At 38.5% G+C, this 24,635-nt stretch overlaps 1 protein-coding gene and 1 long non-coding RNA gene across 3 annotated transcripts in view; one reads left to right on the top strand and one right to left on the bottom strand.

Annotated features, from left to right (window-relative positions):
- Positions 1-472: 472 nt before the first annotated feature.
- On the bottom strand, positions 473-24,130 carry LOC134511389 (uncharacterized). Of its 2 annotated transcripts, none has more exons than XR_010069871.1 (3): positions 23,756-24,130; positions 4,713-4,901; positions 473-4,194 (listed from the first exon to the last, which is right to left on the bottom strand). It is a non-coding gene; the product is annotated as an uncharacterized LOC134511389 (long non-coding RNA). The 2 variants fall into 2 exon arrangements; XR_010069872.1 differs by having other exon boundaries at positions 473-2,087; positions 23,756-24,129.
- DYNC1LI1 (dynein cytoplasmic 1 light intermediate chain 1) overlaps positions 24,128-24,635 on the top strand; it is a 30,310-nt gene continuing 29,802 nt past the window's right edge. Inside the window, exon 1 of the mRNA XM_063325250.1 lies at positions 24,128-24,398. Within this exon, the coding sequence (XP_063181320.1) occupies positions 24,229-24,398 (170 nt within the window). The 5' untranslated portion in view covers positions 24,128-24,228. The remainder of the gene's footprint in view (positions 24,399-24,635) is intronic.

The raw sequence follows: 24,635 nt of genomic DNA, 5'->3' as shown, positions 1-24,635 counted from the left end.
CTTGAACACTTCCAGGGATGGGGCATCCACAGCCTCCCTGGGCAACCTGTTCCAGTGTCTCACCACCCTCACAGGAAAGAATTTCCTCCTGATATCAACTCTAAATCTACCCTCTTTCAGTTTAAAACTGTTACCCCTTGTCCTATCACTACACTCCCTGATAAAGAGTTCCTTCCCATCTACCCTGTAGGCCCCCTTCAGGTACTGGAAGGCCGCTATAAGGTCTCCCTGGAGCCTTCCCTTCTCCAGGCTGAACAACCCCAGCTCTCTCAGCCTGTCTCCATAGGAGAGGTGCTCCAGCCCCCCGGTGATCTTCGTGGCCCTCCTCTGAACCCGTTCAACAGGTCCATGTCATTCTTGTGCTGAGGACTCCAAAGCTGGATGCAGTACTCCGGGTGGGACCTCACCAGAGCGGAGTAGAGGGGCAGAATCACCTCCCTCACCTGCTGGCCACACTCCCCTTGTCCTTGGGGAAGTCGATGGCAAAAGCCATTTAGTAGAAGTAGGATTTCTTCTTGGAGTAGGTCTCCAGCTACGATGTTTTCCCTGACTCTACTGTCAGGCACCTCAGAGAGGAAAGGTTTGTAAGGAAAGGTGATACTTTGTTTAACAGAGGGGTACAGTTGGAAAGAAACAGACATTTAGGCACATCAGCACTGAACACCTTTAAACCATTGCAGCTTTTAATGAGCCAGGCCCTGTAAAATGAAAGATTCTGAAAACATGATTTCAGGAATTTCAAGAGCAAGATGGTTCTTTTTATTTTGTAATTGAAATTCTGAATGCTCCAAATTATGTTTAATGACTTCTATTAATCAACACTTCTCCAATTCCTCTTCACTAAACACTCATCGTCAGACTTTCTTTTAGACAGATAGATATATGAGAGAATCCTGCAATCCTTATTCATAAGTATCTTATTCCAAGTCTCTGAATTTGTTATATCTTTTGTGAGAAAGAGCTGCTGGCCCAGACCATTGGGCCATGTATGTATCCGAGAATATCTGCCAATAAAGTTGTAATAGCAAGCCCTCCTAATGTGTATATATTTACTGGTGTAATTATTTATTTATGCTGGCATTTTATTTATTTATTTATTTTTATGTGTATTTATATACCCATAGATACATAAATATATGTAAAAATCATGCTGTTTTGGTAAGCAATAGGACCTATAAAGGCAAAAGCACTGTACTACTGGTGTAACTTCATATTCTCTATGACTTTTATCAAAATAAGAAAGTCACCAGAAATCCACCCTGAGCGACGGAGCACGGATGTCTAATGCGGACCTGATGTGAATGTACGTCTGCCTCTCTCTCAGGCTTGGTACAGAGTTTACTGCCAGTATCTAAGCAGTAGTCTGCTTGTTCCGGAGTATTCCGCATCAAGGTGGGCACCACAATGAATTTACTATTCCCTCCTGTCATTTTTCTTTAATAATTTTGTCAAAGCTCATTCAGCTTTAAGTACGGCAGCCCTGGTATCCAGCTCCTCATCTCTTCTACATCATGACATGTAGAGGACAGTCATAAGAGTTTGCTTTATCTGTCACACTACGATTTTACCGCAGGGCTTGTTTACCTGAGGGGTACTTACAGCACTCTTTGGTGTATCTTCCAGTGTCATTTTGCCATGTTTGTGGCTTGTAGTTCCAAGATAAATGATTTTTTTTTCCATTTCTAAGGGACAGACAAAGCAATTTTTGTTAGCTGGCCTTTTTTTTTTTTCAGTATGAATTATTTTAAAAAGGAACTTAAGACAAATAAAATCAGGTTTTCCCCTCCTTCTTATTAATAATCAAATCTTAATTGCCTATGTGTGGAGGGTGCTGAAGGAAGGGAAGAGAGATATGCCCTTCATTAGCATTACAGTTCAAGCATACAGCCATGCAATCAAAAATGTTATTGACATTTTTCCTTGAAAAATACCGTGATAGAATCACTACCTTCCTCTAAGGACAGGGGAGAGAGTTTCTTGACTACATGTATCTATAATTTGCATTCTGCCTGAGGTGGAACAGACCTTGCCAAGTGAGCAGATCACAGAAAGAATCTCTGGTCTCAGTGAGGCAGGTACGCCATCTGCTGTGGAAGATACAGAAAAAAATCAAATACCATTTGAAAGAATAAAAAAAGCGTGTGAAAAAAAATCCTTCTAAAATACTACCTCTTCTGGAGTTTTGTTTTTTCAGGAAAGAACTGACCACAATTCAGGCTTTTAAACCAAAAGTCAGTTTGAAAAAAAACCAAACATGGTTCAGAGACGCACAGGTTTTTCTAGGTTTCTTTTGCCCATTTCTAAGCTAAATCAAAAGAAGCCAAAAGGAGCCAACTGGAATTCGTAATGTGCAAGGGAGAAGGGGGGAAGTTTCAGGAGGAATAAGGCATACCTGCTCACAGACAGAGAATAGTCACAGCATCTCATTCCTCCCTTGTATAGTACCTTCCTGTACTAGGCTAGATTAAGTAGAAGTAGGCCAGGGTTTCCTCTCTGCCTCACAAAGCAAACTTTTCAAGGCTCTATTTTAAGTTCTTGCAGACTCAAACCCAACAACACAGCAATCTCCTACCCGGCCTTGCAGCAGCAGATAACCTCTCCACTGATCATACCAGCAAGACCTGGCTAGTAGAGGAGAAAATCAGGATTTGCAACTTCCCCAATCACTGCCAGACTATGAAAGAGAGAAAAGCGTGTCCAGCTCCAAAGGGAACTGTGGAAGTTACAATTCTTTTGCCATATACAACAGTATGGAAATCTCAGCAGCACTTTGTTTGCCCAGCAAATTTCAAAATACAAATGATTTAATGTAAGAAATACTTTCACTGCTATTAAATAGGGCTTCCTAACCTTTGCCACTCTGAAGTTTAAAAGCTTTTAACCCCTAGGTGGCACTATACAATAAAGTAATGTGTGTTTAAGTGCTATTTTCCCCCTACAGATGGAGTTCTTACTTAAAATGTAAACTAGTGTAAATTTCAGTATGTTGAATGCAGCTATTAGTCTCAGCCTGGCAACCCTCTTTTTCTGAATCTGTCTCTCAAAGTCAATAAAACATACTGCTGTGAATCTCATTTAAATACAGTATTTTTGCTTTCAGAGTGCTATGGAATATATTTTCCTGGAAAATTATGGTGCATCACAAACTATTACAGTTTTTGTTCTGTCTGCAAGCAGTGAATAAACCAGCATAAGCTGTGTTTACTTTAGCAATTCACTTGGAGCAGCATGAGTAGACTGACAGCTGTAAACAGCTGGTGCTGGAGTTCCTCACATCTCCAGTATATTCTCACACGGAGCTTATTTTGCATCAGATGTACCACATGTACCACATACCCAGGGCCACACATCTCAATTACACATTTTGAAACTCCCTGAAGTCAAGCTATCTCACAAAACTTCCTCAACCATGGGACTTCTAGGAAGCAGCAAGTTCCCCTTTCCACCTGTCTCACACAGATGTTTCACGCCAGCCTCCACTGTCTACATAAAAACTACACAAGTGGAAGGAAGCCCTCTAATTTTTCTCCTGCAATTTTTGAGTGACGGTCTTATACTTTTTTTCTGATCCTGCTTTTCACTCTGATGCTGGAACATGCATTTCTTGGTGGTGCAGGGGAGGAACATTAGCCTTCACCCTGCAGCCTTCACAGTAGCAGCGTCAGGAAAATACCTTGAGTAAGTTCTTACACCTTGTTTTCCCAGACAAAAAAAAAGAGAGGCAGAATATTTTTCTTGCAATGCTTGCCACTGTGACAGCTTTGCTCATGGTCAAATAGAGATGCTGAGCCTGGGAGACAAGCTTAGACAGGCGGGACTTCATCATCATTGGGATGTAGAAAGAAAACAAGTATGTGCAGGGGGGTACCACTGAGAAACACAGAGGACAATGGAGCATAAGGGATTTAGAGGAATGATGCCACAATATCCTCAATAAATTTCTGATTCCTCTTTTGAAAAGAAGTGCTCATCTCTTCTTTACATTAGAGTACCCAATATATAACTCCTTCATGGCATTGTGTACCTCTGCCTTCCCTCATTCTAGATCCACTCTGATTTTGCTTGTATATGGTATTCTTAGGTATTTTCTCTCAATTTGGCTCTCATGATAGGTCCTGATAGCTCCGTTATCTTTTTCTGTTCATGGGTTTAAGTCCAGGGATCATCCAAATTGTGCTATGTTTTAAGACTTTCCTAGGGTAAGAAACAAAAAAACTTGGTTTATATCATCTTTGTCATTTTTCCCTTCTGGTGTCATCTAGAAGAAATCTGTGCACCCCGCTACAGTTACACTGGAAATCAAGGTAGTTGTGGAAGGAAAACTATACACATATCACCATACATTTTGTGTTATTTACTTTTCTGTAGAGAAGGCTCGCCTACAGCTTATGGAACTTTGGTTTTCACTTAAACACTCAAATTGACAGAAGAGCCTTTATTTCAACAGAAGTCTACCAAGGCTCAAACCTTAATCTGCAGAGGAGCAAAATTCCCAGTGTTACACAGTTAAGAGCAAAAGGATCAGGTCTCTAAAACATTTTGTGATTATATCAGTGCCTTTTAGCACAAGTAGGAACTGATTTATTCCTAACAGTAGGATGTCTGCATGACATACGTGTTTATGTCCAATGTGTCAAGCACTATTTCATGTCCTTTTACATTGCAGAGCACTTTGACCCTTTCTGAGACGCAGAAATAGAAAGTGAATGTACCTGTGTCAAATCAGAGGCCTTGAGTAAACACTGGTTCTTTCAGCCCAGTCTTAAGAATTCTTCTTGTGCCGGCCTAAGTTGATACATACACTTTGTAAGGAAGTCTATCACTTGATGTCCTTGGTATTGCAACAGTCAGGAAGCTGGAGGTTACTGAGAAATTATTTTATGTCTCCAGGCAGGAATAATCTGTAAATGAGAAAAGGAAAGACACGTAACTTCTTTCTAATTACTTGTTGATGGTAGTTATTATTCTCAGCATTTCTCCAGACATTCAGGAAAAGATGGTTTCCCTCTTGACACACTTAAAGCAATTCTTTTTTCTCTAAAGATACAAACGAAGTATCTTGCTGATACAGAAGTTTGCTATATGAGATGTTGCAAAAGCAAAAGTGTGTTCAGTTTTTCTACTTTCACACAGAGCAGTAAAATTTTTTTTAAAGTTCTTTTTTTTAAAGTTCTTACAGGCATTTAAGCCAACATAAAGTATTTTTTCCTCTAAAGCTTTTAGGAACCTAAGAACATAAGATTGAGTGTATTTTGTGTCACACGGTTTGCTGAAAGAAGTTAAAACTATTCTGATGGAGATATTTTTTTAAGAGATAGAAGGTTTGTTTATCTATTATTTGCCTAAAATAGTAGGCCTCTGTAAAACTTGCATCTAAATGCTTTCATACTGCACATCTGAAGATCATATGAAGATATTAATTTTTGTTGTTGTTGTTGTGAAAAACAAAAGGAAGTACCATGTTGGCAGCTACCATTGTTCACTGTGTGAGACCATAAGGTTCTGACTCAGGCAGTCTCCAGTTCAAGTCAAAACCTCAGAATTTAAAGATACATGATTAATTACAAGGTTTTATCTTTTTTTGGATTAAATTTTAACTTGCTGTGTTACATACCAGGAATGAAATATTGTATATGATCCAGAATGAATCCATGACAAAAATCCCAATCCATATTTCTTTATTTATAAAGATCAAGGTAGATTTTATTTTGTTTCAATAGTTCATATTGGCACTTCAAGTTCCAAATATATTTGGCTGTAGTAGTAATGTCTGAAAGCTGTTTTAGCTTCTTTCTACCAGTCCTTTCTGCCTAATCAAAGTCAGTTGTAAATCAATGTGGCTTCAAAGGAAGAAGAAAAAAAGCATAATGAAAATAGTCACGTGTTCCAAAATGTTAAAAAGATGGAAAGCTATTTAAAGAGCGAAACATGTCTCAGGAGCTAGAGAACCTCTATGAACTGACATATGGTAATCATATGTCAGCATATGCCTGTGCTGCATGTACAGCATAGATCCATTTCCTAAATTCTATTTGTGTCCAAAGCTGTATCAAGAAGATCAAGTTTCAATGCAGTTAGAAAAACGTAAAAGCATGAGAATATGTTCCATTTTAATTCTCTGCAGAAGCGATCTTGCACATTATTTATTCTTTCCTTGCTCCTTTCCTTAACCTCTGAGACCATCCTGACAGTTAAAATAAATTTACCCATCTGACTCCATGTTAAATTCTCAGTGGCAGGAAAGATGGGACCAACACTAAGATTAACTACAAAAGAGGCACTACAGACTTTCTGAAGTTTTTTTGACCTCTATGTGAGAATAAAATTCCAATCTCTTCAAGTTGCAGGGGGAAAAGATTCAAAACATGCAGTGCATATAAACATGTGGAATTAGGAGAGGGGAAACAGTTTCAGATCTAATCATTTAATAACCTAACCACTGAAGTCATTGTATGTAGTTGTTTCTGGTTTTTAAACCAGAAATCCCATTCTAAACCTGAGAGATCTCCCTTTGGGAAATTTTGCTGAAGTTAATACAATTTTAGTTTCAATCAAATAGAAACAGAAGAAAAGCGCTGGGAAATTTCCAACAGTCAGCTCCAAACTAGCTGTGAGACAGGAGCTAACCCCAAGTCTCATGTTTCCCAAAGAAACATTCCTTCCTCCATCCCAAGGTTGAGGATAGCTATTTGTTCCAGTTTTAGGGCCCGTATTGGAGCTGATAAACTGTATGTTTGACTACTCTGGCAACCAGAAAAGTACATCAACATCTAACAGTAATAACAGTAAATGTTGTGTAATACTTGATGGGTCTAAAATTTCTGCCATTATTCAAGTGGAAATGGAAAGTGAGTATTTTACTTGAGGGTACTGCATGATTGTGAAATAGGTCTGAGTGAGAAGAGAGACAAAGCTGTAGAACTTCCAAGTGCAACACAGTGCTGTTTGAGTTACACAGATAAAGTAAATGGAGTATGTCTTTCCTTTCCACGCGGAAACATTCAGTGAAGAATTTAGATTTCTAGTCAGAAGGTCAGGGAATGGATTCTCCTCTCAAAGACAAATCCAAAATAATTTTGTCAAAGGAGCGTCACTAGATTGACACTGCTATACTCAAGATGAGAAATTCACCCACATTTTTGAGTTTCAAGCTTGAATGAATGCAGCAGACTAGTGAAGCAATCATTTAATCATTTGGTTTCATTAAATGGGACACAGGATAACTACATGTATCAAGAGCTAGAAGAAGGAAAGCTACTTTTAACATGCATAGGTCCTGTGATTAGACAATCACCAGAATTTCTGCCTGAGGACTGTTGCACTGAAATCAATTGAATGTTATTATCATAACCAATCATGGTGGTGGTAGTTGAGGAGAGGCTGTGTGATGTTAACTGCAGTTTCTGCTTCACTGCATTACTTTGTAATGACATTAGCACATATTTTACATTCAGTGAGGGGAATGCTTCCCTCCTCCTCTCTGCTGCTTAGAAATGGTGAAGAGATGAGATCTGACACCTGAAAATGCTATAGTGCTGTGACCTCGTCAGGGTATAAGATGGTCTTAGTGGATGCAGAAAATTCAGCTGCCCTGAGTATTTTTGCTTTGCCCAGCTGGTGTCCTACCATCTCCAATACGATCTAAAATACAAAGCTGCTTCCAGACAACATTGCTTTGTTATTCACTTGACTTTACTGGCCTTGTCAGAGTTAATTGGATTTGTGACATGGTCAGATGTTTATTTCTCGATTCTGTTGTCCCTTGCCTTTCAGGACACATATGCCAGGGAAAACTACAGTACATCTAGCAAATACTAAAAATATGAAGAGATACATGGACATGCTGTCAAAATCTTTAGGAACTAAAATTTAAGGAAATGTGTGGTTACATTTTTTTTTTTAATTCTAGTCTATGCCAATATTGTCACTTAGCTCTTGATTTATCAGGATAATTAGAGCACTTAAAAATCTTTTTTATTTAAATATATCCAAAGTTCTCTAGACAGTCTAATATCACACTCCTTAGTTTAGCCAAGCATAAATGCCCAACTAAATCTTATTGTAGATGAATGCTATTTTGGGGAAGAATGCACATAAATCACAGAAATATGAGGTTACAGTTATGGTAAAATCTCTTAGTTTATTGAGTATTAGAAAAACCTATATTGTTTATTAAAGCCACTGCCTACAGCCATAATTTTATTATACTTTCCTTTGTGTAATAACTTTTATGTTTTGTATATGAGATGACGGTCTCAGGCTATAAATCGGCCCTTGTACAACTCACTTTCTAAATCTTTGCTACTATTACTAATGTAATATTTGGCTGTAAACATTTTTAAATACAATGAAAAACAGGTGTCAATAACTGTGATAAACATTAAGTGATTTAGATCAAAAGCCACAAAGGAAGAGGACTTCATTTACATCTACCGCAAAAAGCATGAGTTTGGGAGCAGATTCACTAGAAAGGTTGCGTTTCAGAATAAATTCTATTTGATTTCAGAAGGTTTTATTAGATGAGAGGCCCATACATCGCCTTTGAGATTAGATACACAGGCAGAGTGCTCACACACACACCCCTCACGGAACATGCCACTATGGAAATCACAGTGGATACAGTCTTTTCTTTGGGCTTGGAACAAGAGTAAGTCAACCGTGGTTTTGGGTACAAAGACCATCTAGAAATAGCTGAACATTTATTCGTATGTTGGCATGAGCTAAATTTCATAGATTTTAAATGATATTAAGAGCAACGAGAGAGGGAGACAGAAACAGAATGACAAAGCAGTTAAGCATGGGCTTAACTTTAAGTTTGTATCTAAATCCTCATGAACTCAACAGCTATGCCATTGGAGCTATGCCAGTATGTAGCTGAAGATATGACCATCATAGTTTATTTTATACAAGCATGTTGTTATTAAGTTTGTAAGCAGAAATGGAGCTAGGCAACTACTTTTAATCTGTAAATGTTGTGAAAAACATGTTAGCAATTTTTTTATATTTACCAGTGCAAAAGAATAATAAAGTCAGAGAGAAACTAATTATCATAATTTCGGCAAGAAACAGTGCATACGATTTATCTCTATTTCATTTTATTTTTTTTATTAGCATGGCTCCAATGCTTTCAATACACATAGAGTTGCAGTAGCACAGTGGCAAATCAGTTGAGCTTGCTTTCATTTTGGACAGCTCATTGGAAGCATCTGCTAAATGCACAAGGCCAACATTCTTCACCCCAACATATTGCATTAGCTGAGAAATAGGAGAATTTTTTTCAAAAAAAATAATAGTATTTCCATCCTTTGTACTGATTTTCATGAACCATTGGTCCAATCAAAGAAGGCAATGTTTGGTTCTCCAGTTCTTGCACTACTAGATAACACTGTATAAGCAAAAAGATTATCCACCTTGATTCTGAAACCAGTATTCTACCTGACTAGGAACTTCAGGAATGGATTTACTAACTTCAGTGGGACAAGGTATGAAGGAAAGTTACTACATAAAGTTGTTGAAAAAAGTTACTAAGATGGAGAAAATCTATCAGAATGTAATCTTTTATAGTATCATTGTTTCTATTTGACAAATTAATGATAAGAAGCATTAATTATCTTATGCTCTAGAGTACTATGTTAATTAAAACTTCTACTTTAAATTTCCTTCAGGGTAATTATAAAAAAATATATCATCTCCAGGCAACAGTCTATAAAATATTTGGTGTATCACAGTTGCTTCATTACATTAATATGTCTCTTTCAATATCACTATTTAACTTCAATAAAATAGAGATTTATTTATTTATATGGCATCTATTAGCAACTTACAAGCAATATCTGGAGCAGGAAAAAGAGTTCTTCTCCAACCATGCCTACTATAGTAGAAGTGATTTATTTTTGGTGTAGAGCTCTGTTAGGAAAGGTAAGTTTTCTAACAAGCTATTTAAAATGCAGTGAACTATTAAAGAATAATCAGGTGAAAAAAGGAAAAATTGCTTTGTGTGATTTTATTATTTAGTAGCCTATTTGAGTAATGGCTAGTGCTTACTTTTACACAAACATGAAGAGTTACAATCGCCAAAATTTCACTAGCATTGCTTTGTGCTATTAAATTATACTGTTCTCAGCATTAAAAAGATAGGAGAAAAACTGTTAAGGTCAACAACCATGTGCACATCAAGATAAAGCTTAACAGCTTTTATTTATTATTACAGTCCTTCCACAATACATTATTGATACCAAGGGTGAATTAACTACCATGAATACCTAATTGATTTAAAAAACTGCATGTTAGTCCACAAGATATTGCTGAGGTCTGGTCAAATCTAAAATAAGATTAGATATTTGTAGGAGAAACAAGAACGTCTGTTAAGATAAAAGGAAATGCCAACAAAACCTAATACTCTGCCAGAAGCCAAATGCCACCTTAAAAAGCAACATTTCTCTAGACATGCTGTTGCATTTTGTGTCATTTCTATGTGAACCTTGGAAGTAGGACTGCTACAAAGAAACACATTAAATGCCTACATCCCTCTTTTCAGATACAAGGTCTTCCTCAGTGTCAGGAACAGGATGTCCACTTATAAAACAATTTCTTAGAAAAGTACTAAAAGCTGTCACAAGATAAGACATCTCCAGACCTGAAAGTTCCTTAATGTCCCACCGTGCCAGGAGGCTGTCTGCACAGCACATGACTCCACAACGATGGGGACCCTTTGGGTGGTACTTGAGAAGACGTCCATCTGGCCACCCGCTCTGGAGCCTGCGGCCCTGGAAGTGCTGCCATACTTGACACAGAGGCAGCTGTAGCTTTTGGAAGGGCTGGGCAACCTGCCAAGGTGATGGGTAGATGGGCTGGCAGGGAACCAACAAATTCCTGGCAAAAATCTGACAAGTTTGGGTTCCACAAGATTTCTTATTTAAAACATAGGAATACTAGTTTCTATTCATGCCAAAGTACTAAATAGTTTATATTAGGAAGTGCATTTTGTAAAAGTCCATTTTCTCCCTCCAAAATACATGTTGAGTAAAATTTAACTTGACAGTTTTTCATGAAGTTCAGATAAAAAACACACATTAAGCAATATATGCCTAATTAGACAAAATAGCATTGAAATAAGTAGAACCATATACTCTGCCTGGTAGATCTTGTCATCTATTACCTGCATATTGCAATACAGTGTGCAATAGTAGAAGTTCTGCAACTAGTTGAAAGACGCATTGCTGAAATATCACAAGCAATGTATCTGCTTAACCGTGGCACTTCCTCAGGTAAGCTAGGGCCATGCAAGGGCAGACATTGACCATAAAAATGGTTTAAAATGTTATCACTCAGCCAAGTTTTTGTTGACTTCCCTTAGCTAGAACCAGTAAAAAGGATAATGTGATCTCCTGATTTAGCTCAGTATGTAGTTGTCTCAGCACAAACTTTAATCAGTCTCCAAACGTATTTTAGACATAAAGTGGCACATATTAATGTTAATGGAGTTATATTTGCTTATTGTATCCAAGCTAGTTCCTTCAGCTTGGATTGCACAGAGTTTGCAATGTATGTAATATTGCACATATTTAGAAGAGCAGGAAAATCTATAGCCCTTCCATTGCCAAACAGCATAATAATTAAGTAATTAAGTAACAACTTAAGCTCTTGGGGTAGCTAAACTCTAAAGTTTACCAGCCTTTCTGTGTAAAACATTATTTTGGGACTGAAGGTTGAATCCACACTGATGAATCCAATTTTCCTTCTGCGCTTGTGTCAATGCTTTACACCTGACCAGGTGGCTGGCAAGCCATAACCCCAGTACATACTGCTTTACAGTCAGGAGTTCATTATAAGGAATGCTAACAAGGTCGCCCCTGTGAGTACCTGTATCTCGCTGCGTTTGGTTTTCAATATTCCTCCATCATCACCTCAGAACACATACCCACCTAAGTATTACTTAGCCTGAGGTCTACCACATGGGAGCAAAGTAGTTTTATGCCACGTTATGTTCCTTCAGCTCTTAAAACTGATAGAACCAGATTCAGCTGTTATATACCCTCTAACTTCTGCTTTTTTTGCAGGAACCTAAAGAATCTGTTAAGGAAGGTAGGAATCACTGTAGCAGAAGGATCCACATCAGGTATTTCATCCTTTGCCAACAAGAAAATCCCAGCATGTATGATACCTTTTTGCAGCCTGGAATTTCTGTTGTACCAGTACAAGACATCAGAGATAAAATATCTGGCAAAAGACAATTGAAAGTAAAAAGCCTTGTCTCAAAGCTTCCATTTTATATATTCCAGAATTTAACTTCTTTCACCAAGGAAGAAGGCGAAGAGCAACTCTTCTTCCCTGATAGCCAGCAGAAATAATGGAACATAGAGGCAGTCAGTACACATTTTAATGTACTGCTGTGTCATGCACTCTCAAGCACCAAGAGAAACTGTGCATTCCTTGTAAAGCTTCCATGATAGCGAACTACATCTCTTTGGCTCCCTTCCTAGTAATATGCAGCAGCATCCAGCATACATGCTCATACTGTATCAGAATATAATAAATCTCTAAATGTGGAAAAGATCCACATTTTCTGAAGTCAATGACTGCAGCTAACAAAAGACATATGATACATAAAGTTCTGCACTGCAGGAACTGGTTAGACCACCTTGTGCAAGTCATGGCCTTTTCTACAGAGGATACCTTTATTTCATGCATTGGTTTAAGCTGAATTTCCTTTTCCACCTTCTATGTGCTTGGTCACTGGCATTTTTCATGAGGCAAGGCAAATGCTGATTCTCTATGGGCTGTAAGGGAAAAGAGCTGCCAGTTATAACGAGGGTTTCGAGAGCACTTGGTCAACCTGAATCTTCATGGAAGGTTTAAGTACCTCCAGACTATATTACATCTGTCAAAGCAGCAGTATATACAACATAAAATGTAGAGTAAGTCCAATTTTTAGTGTGTCAGTAGAATCAGCCTGCAGTTATTTTTAACTGCCTTGGAAAGCTTAGCAGGCAGATACAGTTAATCCTTTAAAGGATTTGCAGGTATTCATAGCTTAATAAGTAAGCATAGTGGATTAAGCCAATAGAAGATTGTAGACAGCCAAAGACAACCTTTACATACTAACATTCAAAAAATAAAAAGAACAGTTCCTTTTACATGCTTTTCGTGACAATCACTCTCAGTTGTCAGTATGTGCCAGAATCCATGAAATAATAATCCAATGAAATAAAAGTGTTAACTAGAGCCATTAAACTCAACACGTGTGATAATTAAACCATCAAATAGCAGTGAATTTCTGTTGTCTTGTTTTCCCATTATCCTATGAATCCTTTGAAAAGCAGAACTACATCTTGAAAATGAATTAAAAATGCATCTACTTAGGCAATAAATAAACAATGAAACTAAAATGGTAAAAATTCATTTTAGGAAGAAGAAAAAAAAAGATGAGTGATTTTTATAGGTCAGATTTTATAGTCCTTGTATTCTTTTCTTCATAATGAAATATTCACATTAAGAAAGTATCATGATTCACTGACATAGGCTAACTGAGAGATCTGGGTCCTTAAATATATTAATAAGTTATGTGAAAAAGTACATACATAATAAGACAAAGAAAAAAAGCAGATGACACAAAACTATTAGGCTGAGGAAATCTAAAGCTGGCTGTGAAAAGCTTCAGAGGATGGTTCAATACTGAATGGGTGATAAAATGCCAGAGGCTTTTCAGTGTCAGTAAGTGTAATACACATCAAGAGAGGAAAGGAAAATACATATATATGTATATACATGGGGTGATAGTCAGTATCACCAGGAAAGAAATCTGAAAACAGCTGGTGCTTAAAGAAACAAACAGAAACTTAGGAATTATTTAAAAATTATCAGAACAAATGCAAAAAGTCTGACCTGTATAGATTCAGGCCACAGACACATTACGAATACCATATGCAGTTTAAGTCATTCCATTATTAAAAAGGTTATGGTAGAATTAGAAAAATATCTGAAGAAGGATATGATAGAGATGTACTAAGGAATTAATTTTATAGAAAAGGTGAGCTGGGAACAGTTATTCACAGTTTTCCTAATACAGATATCGGAAGGCATGCACATTTTTTTTTGTAATAATAAACTAAACTCATTTTCATTAGATATTGCGAGGCCCAAACTGTACATGGATCAAAAAAATCATGACTTCATGAATTCAGCTGTTCTATTCAGTAGGTCAGAAGTAACTATTAACCAAAAGAGTCTCCTATCCACTGAAGGCTAGAAGAGCACAATGGGAAAAAAAAAATCACTGTAAGCATGACTGCCTCTGTAGAGTTTTTCCCATAAGTATCTACTTACTAAGACAGAATACTGGGCTAGCTGGACTTTTCATCTGCCTGAATTCAACAGTTCTCAAGTCCTTGCAACTAGAACGACTGAAATCATGATATATATTGTCTGGCATATTTTTTACAAGAAAGTTGACCAGGACCTCCCTGGTTCTCTCACTGTTATTTAAAAAGAATCAAGATTAAGCAAAATTGTTTCATTAACCGTACAACTGAAGAAGCCTAATTCACTACACATTTTCAAGGTTATATACCCCATCTACCAGTGAACCCACTCCTTTCACCCCTCAACTCTGGTAACTGAAATATATACATATACATAATAGTTGAAATATAAGTACAAAGATAAGAGCAGATTATTACTCCACGAGGTTATAATTAGGACTCTGCTCTTCCCAGCTTATTCAATAGTGGAATTCGTTGTTGACTCTGACACTTGAACAGAGTTGTGAGACATAGGAATATAGGACTAGAAGGGAACTCCTGAATCACTGCAAATTATGCACTCTCACGCTTGCAGTCATATCACTTAATCCCTTCCAGAAACTGACCAAATCCCCTTTTATAACTACTTGATCAGATGGCAGTCCCAAAGCATCTCTGCCCTGGTTCTTTTTTATTTTTAGGCTCAATGTATTCCTAGTCAGTCAATGACTTATGCTCTTCTACCAACACGGTCCCTTAAACAGAGCTTTACCTCTCTGGTGGTACATTCAGAGAATGAAATCATATCTTCTGTTAATACTCATTTTGCCTGGCTAACCAAGTCAAACTCTTTTACAGCACATCTATCTTACAACACAGTATGCGATGTGAAGAGGTTCAAGCTGATTGGGACACCATGCCAGTCAGTGCAGCACACAGAGAAACCCACATGCCCCTGGTTCTAAGAGCTGTATAGATATGTTAGCACATTCCTTTCAAGCTGATGTGCCCTGTCACCAAAACAGCCAGTACTCAACATGTATTCAATGCCAAACTAATGTGGCTGGACTGATTAACTTCTGGAAACATTTTAGTGGTGGTTAGATCAATCATTTCTATACCATACTTCACTGTGTAGTGTAATTACGCTCCTAATCTCACACTGTACACTTCTAATCCCATGCATCACCATACTCTCTTTCTCCTCACTGACTCTGTACTGATTTGCCTTTCTGGAATGAAGAATTTCCATGGAACAGACTGTAATTTTTTCATATATATCAAAGTCTATGATAATCTTTGACATGCAAACTGACAAGATTTTTGTGAGTTTGCACTGACAGCTTTGCTGGAGTGCTTCACCCTACAAGTCACCACAATGACTCTGAAGCTTAGTGACAACTCTATTATGAGAATGACATCACTTCTTATCATTTTGGAAGAAATGTCTCCTTAGTAGTGGTGGACAATTGGTATCATCAGTTCCTAAGAGATGCCTGAGAAGTAAAGCAATGCAGTTAAAACAGTAGGAAATGAAGACTGACAGAACACTTGAAAATGGTTCTGGTTTGTAGGGGTTTTTTTGTTTTGTTTTTTAAGAAGAGTCTATTTTAATTCCTCACATATTCCTGTCTTCCCCCCATACGATCCAGTTTGCTTAGGTAGCCTGGACATCTCATTCTTCATGGCTTCTCTGGCTCTGTTCCACACTGCAGATTTGTCACTTCGAGTCATTCTTACTAACAGACACTACACAGAGAACAGTTTCAGGAAATCTACCACTTATCTGACTGAATGCTTCACTGTCGTGTTAATTAGCACTTCTTTTGAATCGAGGAAGGGCAGCGAATGAAAGCAATTGCTTGGACAGTGGACTCTATCCTGACACAAGTATGAAGGGAAGACCAGCACAAAGATGAACATAAATCTTAAAAAAAGGATTTGATGGCAGAAAAGGGCTCCAAAACACAGGGATGTAGGAAGAGCAAAGCAAAAACATGAGAAGCTCCAGGATCCTAATGGCGCAGAGTGACTTAGTGGACGAGCAGATGAGGATCATTCATGTTTTATAGATGACTTAGAAATGGTGAGAGGAAAAGGGCTGTGAAAGACATAGTGGATTAGGAGAAAGGACATACTGAAAAACATTTCAAATACGCATTTTTTTTTTAAAGATGTGTGGCCTTCTGCACAAATTTAAATTTTGTTATTGAATATAACCACATAATAGCTGTATATGCATATTAATTCTCATGAAAGCAAGGCAAAATATTACTGAAGTCAAATATGCAGACTATATGTATTTACCACAATATGAAACCACAAAATGTTTAAGTAATTTACAATGGTTACAACTTGCACCCTTTAAGATCTATTTTGGAAATCTATAATACCTATCTGAAATCAGACTATGCAATTAGAGAGATATTTGTATTTGCTTAGCAGAGGATGCAGGGCAGTGGTACTCCCGTGTTCTCTTTCTGCCATCATGACAGGTGTCCTATTGGCACTGTACCTGACTGCTGTGTTTCTCACGTGTTGAAGCAATGAATCAATAAGAGGAAACAGCCTGCAGAAAGTCTCTGTGCTTGACTGTCCTTTCACACTCATTTTGCGTTGCTGCAATACCTCTGGCTTAAGCGAGGTCTCACTTCATTTAGTTCAAGTCAAGAGAAAAATCAGCCCTGCAATGTGCCCCACCACCACGGAATCCCTATACCTACGCAACATGCCCTTAACGTTCCTGACTAGCATTTTGAATGTCTGTCCAAAGGCAAAACAAAGCAATCAGAGATTCCAGATACGATCTGGATGTAATGTGCTGTGAACCAGACAAATTCTTCAACTGAAGTGCCACTGTTAATATCTTTCCAAAACACAGAACATCACATTAACAAATATCAATACTCATTTCAAAACCTTCAGAGTACCTAGCTAAAGTACTTTTACTGTGTGCCTACAGTCAAGGGTCAGCAAGTTTCCACCATAAATCATCTTCTTAAAGACAGATGCTACATTGGCAGTTTGCAAAGGATTTGGAGAAAAAAATTCCACCAAACCCAGCAACCCCCAATGAGAAACAGAAGTCTGGACAGCTATCAATAAACACTTTTTTTTTTTGACAAAGAAATCTGAATATCTTATAAAATATGTCACGTTGAATAAAACAAGAATTTTCCCTTGATTTTCTTTGATGCTTCTACTCACTCAAGTATTCTTGCTGTGAATCAGTTTCATAGCACAGTACTTCCCTGAAGTAAGATTTGATCCTTTTTCTTTACACTATCAAGATTATTAGCAAATCAATGAGAAATGGTTTTTACTAGCCATGAGGTGCAAGATTTATTCTTTTATTGTGAGTAAATAAATCTATAAAAATATTCTTGTTCGGGTTTTTTTAATTATTTTATTTTTATATAAAAGCCTGAATCACATACTTTTAAATGCAGATAAAATTAACATTATTTTAAAAGACTAGTTAATCCTCAACTACATCCATAGACCTGCTCCCGTCATATCGGGATTAAGAATTAAACAAAGGCTTTTCACTTGAGTGTAGCTTCACTGAGAGACGGGCAGAGATAAGAATCTGGGAGGGTGCTGTGAAAGGGACAAGAGCGGAGCGTCTGTTCCTGTGCGCATTTTTCTGTCCTCCCACACATTAAAGGAAGAGATGCATACGAAGTGTGTACAGTGTTTATTTTTAGACAGTCAGGCAAAGGGCCATCACATGGACTTGTCCCATTACTCTGTTTATCTCAAGGACAGCTACAAACACGTGGTGCTGAGATCTGATTTTCTCCACTTATGACTTGAATTTTTTTCCTCCCTTACTTTTAAAATGTTGCCTTGTATGTTAAAAGTGTGTCTGGACAACATATCTTCTTGGCACTCTGGGTGCAGTTCTGCTAATTGTTTCTGGGCATAACATCCGTTAATACAACATAAGGATAGATTTCTTCAGGACTTAAAAGCCAAAAAAAACCCCAAACAGCCAGGCCTCCTTTCACTCTAAATAATATTTATAATTCTGTTTACTGAATATATTATTCCTTTAAGGTTTGCTTTCAAGCGAGAACTCTTAGTGCCAGTATTTCCCCTCTCATAACCTTAATAATTAAAAAAAAAAAAAAATCATCCTAAAACACTGTGAGGCTATTCTAAGGCAATTCTCTATCTTGACAATTTTTGTTTATTTTCTATTTGAGGTACATTTTTCTGTCAATTCAGAGAGCAGAATACAGGTTAGTCTTACATTCATAACTTGATCATACCAAGCAAAGTCATTCATTTACGCAGTTCTAAGGATGAGGATGACTTTAACAGGCAGTTTTATTGAAAAAGACATCATCCTTACCAGAGATATTATTCTCAATTCACAGAGAGAGAAACATGGAAAAGAATTTCTTCCTTCAACATATGAAACAACATATCACTTAGTCAAAATAGCAATTTCTAACCCAGTAGTTTAAGGAAGAATGAGAGAGAGAGTGTGTGTGTTTGTTTGTTTCTGAACTCCGTAGACCTTCAATGACTAGACTTTTAAAGGGAAAAATGGAGGGAACCACATTGGTTTATGTAAATAAATAAAACATATTCCAAAGTTTTTGCTTTTTAATGGATAGGAAACTGAAAATCAAGATGCCTTTTGGCAAGTAACAAAGCCTGTAACAAAACAAGTTAATCTCTCCAGAGGCAGGATAAAATTGGAGTAGGTCTCAAGATCATTAAACCACTGAGATGATGAAAACCTAAACTAAACATATTTAATACAATACTCACATAACTAGAATATTTCTTACTTTGCTTACTTAGGTGGCAGCTGAAAATGCTCAGTGTTTTCAAAGGAGGACTCCGAACTTTGAAACATTACCCCCTTTTAAGGTTTTTATAAATAGTTTTGGAAATACCACCCAAGGACTGGGCCAGAGGGAAACGACCTAGAAATCAAGTCCTGTAGATGAGAGATTCTTAGACCACACAACCAAGCAGTTAGGTGACAGTTTGGCAACCCCTGCTTAGAAGAATATGTTTACATAAATTATTGCAAGGTAGACCAAGTACAGGTTGACACTTTTTCAGCTAGTCTGCAGCAATTGTCTCTATGAACTCTCTTATTTTGCAGTAAATGGAAGGTATCTTGCCTTATTCCTACTGAAGATGGAGCAAATACAAATTTCTTTACAGATACCTTGAGACAAGATGCATGAAGTAGCTACCACACCACAAACACACATCCTTCCTTGTTTTATGGTAACCTATACAAGTAGCCATGCCATCTTACAACCAAAAAGCCAGTATAAAGCAAACCAGCTACTTGAGAAGCAGTCACTTAGCTCCCCAAGGTGAAGAACTAACTAAAGGAGCAGAATTCTAAATAACGCACAAGGAAGTGCCTGCTGACAACTGTCTCGACAGTAAACAGAGAAATTATTCATTTGTATGTATTTTTTTTCCTGAATAAACAGTATTGCATTAAAAAATTAAAATTAACTAAGATATTTCTCTCTTTGAAGAAATAATCCTGCTCAGACCAAATGAGCAATCATACTCACACCATGTGGCCCTGAAAGAGCTGAATGTGCATTGAGAGGGAATATACCTGGTCTCCCAACGGAAAGTAAGGGCATTCAGCTCTTAGCTTACCAGATCCTGCATAATTACCTTCTATAAATGCATAGTAAGTACATTTTTTCAATCAGCAGCCAGACATGTAAAGCGCATTTTAAATACTATTGATTCCAAGCAAATTTAAATGTGTACTTAAGCATATGTTTAAGGTGCTCTGCTGCATCTGTTGCAGAATGGCAACAAATTTAGGCTAAAGAAATAAAACATTGTGTCTGTGAAACAAAACAGTCCATCTCCTTTGCACCAGGCCATAATATTCTGCTTCATAAAATTAGTTAGCCCTGCACATTCTTAAAAATTTACAGTTCAGTATGTAGAAAATAAATTTAGAAATAAGTGCTACATTGCTGCATGGTCTGCAGAGCTTGTATTACCAACCAGCAAAAAATATTATTGGATGAATAGTAAGACTTATACTTGGTCAAATGAAAAACAGAAATGTGATACACAAAACTGCTCATAGTCTAATATTTCTTATGGATTCATCTCATTAAGTCTCCTGAGACATGTTTGTTATTCCTAAGTATTATCCATACAGTTTATATTAACACATTTCAGCATACAGATTGAAATATTAATTCTGTGTTGAAGTTATCCATTTGCAATTTGTGCTGTTGTTAAGTATTCAGCTAAGCCATACAATATTTTTTCATTTCCTGACGGAATAACTTGAGCATGGTAAACAAGAAAATAATCAGTAATTCACTTTCAAGATTAAGTTTCAGATGACTAGCTGTTAATACTACAAAAAGGCACTTTCAAAAATCATTATCATCTTCATGAATGCTTTCTGAACAGTAATTGCAATAAATTCAGATCAACAAATAATGACAAATCACACTTGTCTTTCTCTTTTTAAGGTTTAGTTTTGTACTTTTTTATAAACTACAGCAAGAGGCAACAAAACATCCTGTTGGAAATTCTATGTATTCTGCTTCTTCATTGCTGCCTTTTCAAAGAGATGCTTTCTGCACAGTGAACTCCTAGTATGTATTGAGCACTGTGACCTTTATGATTTTGGTTTCAACAACCAGGTCAACATTGCTAAAGGCAAAATCTCTCTAACAACCCAAAATGTACCTTTTAAATGTAATTGAACTATAACAATTCATTTCCATAGGCTTATGAAAAAAAATGCCTTCTGAATTCGCAACCAATTTTATAGTATTTGGACACTGACAATACGTGCAGACAGAGGAGCTTTCTACAGTTTTGGATTTCATACAATGCTAACTGCTAACAGACAAAAGTTTTTATGTTAAGAGAGGCAGCCAACAAGGAGCCCTATGTTAAGGACAAGCAGAGGGGTACAGAATAATCAAAGCACATCAGAAACCAAAAAGGCACAGAATATGGTAGAAACCAAAACTCCATTTCTGGGATCACTAACCAGCTCTGCACAGGAGGTGTCTTTCCCTGTTGGTCCCTCCTTGGTCAGCACACCATAGCCAGCTCACAGCTACACAACTGACTCCCTGCTCTCAGGGTCCGCACTTTGGCATCACCCCAAGGCAGCTCACAGATGCATGTAAATCACGCCTGCATTAGGAAATGATGTTATTTTGCCAACAAGATGTTGTCATAATTTGCCCTTGTGTATGCATGTAGTTAAGCCATTGGCAATGCTTTTTAAAGTTAAAACTGTTCCTAACAATCAATAGCTGAAACAATGCTATTTCTCATCATAGTTGATGGAACTAATCCTTCATTATCGTCTTTTGTCTTGCATAGTCATACCTACCTCTGCAAGTGTAACAGTGACTGGGTATAAGATACTATCAAATCAGAACGGTACTTTTAAGTAAGAAAACATACTTTAAACTTGTAACTTCAGAACTTACAATTTGATAGTTGGGGAAGACCTTATATTTAATGTGCCTGGAGGCTTTTCTGTTTGCTGGGCATTATTAACACCAGTTCCTGTTCACAGTTACCTTTCAGAAAAGGCTGCATGGAGCAGTTGTTCCTATATTTTTCACAAGATGATTTTACCAGACAGAAACTTATTTTACAGGGGAGGAAAGGAAATAAAGTCTTATTGATTTTTTTCCCCTTTTCTATGGTTGCTTCATTTTCATTACAGTTTTTTCCTAAATTTGCTCTTCCTATCATGCTGCACAGCTAACTATGAACAACTTAATTGAAATTCTGTATCAGTATACTGCACAGTTGACAAAGACTTCTCTCGACATTTTTGTTTCCATCTTGATTTTTTTTTAACCTAACCTGAGAGTACGATGACCAAGCATCTCCATTTTCACCACGTTCTCCTCTGCAGCCCCTGAGAGAGAAATAAAATGGAGAGGAGGCAGAAGAGGAAGGAGGGATTGCTTCTGGTAAAGGTAACAAATATACCACACAACCATCATCAAAACTGTCAGGTGTAACAACCTGGTAAGTGAATACTCAGTGAATCTTGATTGTACACATCTCTTTCAAAGGCACACAGCAAAATCCAAAAAAATTTACAAGATGATGAGACAGTGAAAGCCACCTTAAAAAGACTCCAGAGTGAATGGATGTCAGGGGAAGGAGGAGGGGAGAAAGAAAAGAGGTGGTCTCTCTTTCACTGTGAATAATCTTTGGTAGATTTACAACCACCAGATATATTTTTTTCCAGCTAGGAACATTAGCCTCTGTAAAAGCAGAAGAGCAGGAAAATTACACCATCTTCTCTCAATATCAATGTCCCCTACACAGCACAAAGCAACATGCTCTTATTATCATTTTTCCATGCAGCCTTTTATTTTCTACTACTTTCAAATATTTAAATATTACTTGCTGTCATACACATTTTGGTTTCAAAAAAGTCCTAGAGGAATATCATTCTTTCACTATTTAGTAATCAGTTTTCTGCTGTTTTAGTGATTTAAATCAGTTGATCCAACAATGATGAAAAACAGAGATAAAAGAAGAAGGGAATTCATAGCAGGCCACATGGAGGGAGGTGAACAGATGGATCTTTCAACTGTGGGAAGTTAATTCTGTTGTGCTGGGAAAACTTAGGGTCATGCAGCAAGTTTTTTTTAGTGGCTTTTCAGCAGCATTCCTCTATTTAGCAGTCATATCTCTACCAAGACTTTGCCAGTTTGATGCATCTGCATTCTGTCCACAACAAAATACTTGTGACCAATAATTGTGTATCTGTTATGACAAGTACCTGTAAGTCAGTATATGGCTACCGCTGTTTCAGCTATTTTATACCTAAAGGACCTTACTGAAATTTACTTTCATGAATGGTGACCTACAAGCTCCAACAAGATTTTGCCTGATCTCTACTAAAAAAACACATGAAAGGAATGTCCACAGTTTGGGTTACAAAGCAATAGAAAGCCATTGAGAGAAACACATGGATAAAAAAATGGATCACTTTTTCCTGTTTTATAATGTTACTTAAAAAGCAGTCTTTTCTGGGAAAAATAAAAATTAAACACAGCAGCCAGAAAAAACATAAGTACAAACTGCTAGCATACGTAAGTTGCTAATACTGCTGCTACCTTTCTCTATATCTAGAGGCTCCGGGAACATGCATGGTTTGTTTGAAAGAGAGGTACACAAGGAAACATCCCCTGTGTTAAATTTTCCCTGAATAGAAGGGACAAAACTCACCCATCAAGTATTTATGAAATTTACAGCCATTCATGTGTTACCCTAGCAAACATGTTACCTCTGTAAATTGAGGGAAAAGAGCTGACATGCTTGATTGCTTCTTCTGTGACTTTTTGCAAGAGTTGAGCTGCGAAAAAGACGTGACTTGAGCCATCTTTTTCCAACTCTACAGCGATACTTGTGAGAGAAGAACAAGTAACGGGTGGGCGTCTTGGAGAAGATAAGACCACCCTGTCCCCCCCAAAAGGCACATCATACCCCTAAGCCGCACTTACTTTTCTTGGATGCAAGGTGCTTCCTTCGGGGCTAGGACTACCCAGGGAGCAAATGGCAGTTCCTGGCGGTAGGAACCGGCACGATAGCAGACGGCGGCCGCTTCCCCTCACCTCACCGGGGTGGCCCTGCCTGCTGGGCTGGTACCTCCACAGTCCGAACGAAACGCTCTTGCTTCCCCGCTCACGGCCTCCCTTCTCCTCTCCCGGGGCGGGTGATAAAGACCCCAGGAGGGCAGCGGGAGCCTCGGTACCCCCCCATCCCTCCGCTGTGGGGAGAAGGCAGACCGCGACGCCCTCACCTCAGAAGGAGCGGCTGAGGGAGGGGGGAGAAGCGCGCGACCCTCAACGGCTGCCCCCGCCCCGGGCCCCGCCCCGCGACCTCCCCACATCCGGGTTCCTGTCAGCCGCCGCGGCGCCGCCGCCCGCTCCGCGTCTCGGGGAGGCGGTGGGGCAGGGAGGAGGCAGCAGCGAAGATGGCGGCGGCGGTGGGGAGAGCCGGTTCCTTCGGCTCCTCTTCGCCCGGGCTCGGCTCAGCTGCCGGTTTTTCTTCTTCTCCTCCGTCGTCCGCCGCTGCGGCCACGACCAACAACAACAACGCGGAGCTGCGGGCAGGCGGCGATGAGGACGATGGGCAGAACCTCTGGTAACCGCCCGCCCCGCCCCGCGGCCGGGGACCGGGGCGCGCGTTGGCCGTTAACGCCCTCGCAGCGACTCCTTGCCCTCAGGGGGAGGCCGGGGCGGGGGGGCTAAGGGTGGCTAATCCCCCCTCCTAGCCTTCGGCCCCTTTCAGTCAGCGACGGGGGGGGGGGGGGCTCCTTCCCTTGGCGGTGGCAACTCGTGCCCTGCCCCCGTTCCCCCATCTCTGCCCTCCCCGGAGGTG

The sequence above is a fragment of the Chroicocephalus ridibundus genome, chromosome 2 (assembly GCF_963924245.1).
Source record: "Chroicocephalus ridibundus chromosome 2, bChrRid1.1, whole genome shotgun sequence".
Lineage (NCBI taxonomy): Eukaryota > Metazoa > Chordata > Aves > Charadriiformes > Laridae > Chroicocephalus > Chroicocephalus ridibundus.
The sequence above is the reverse complement of the archived record's forward strand: the minus strand, read 5'-3'. Positions and strand labels throughout refer to the sequence as shown.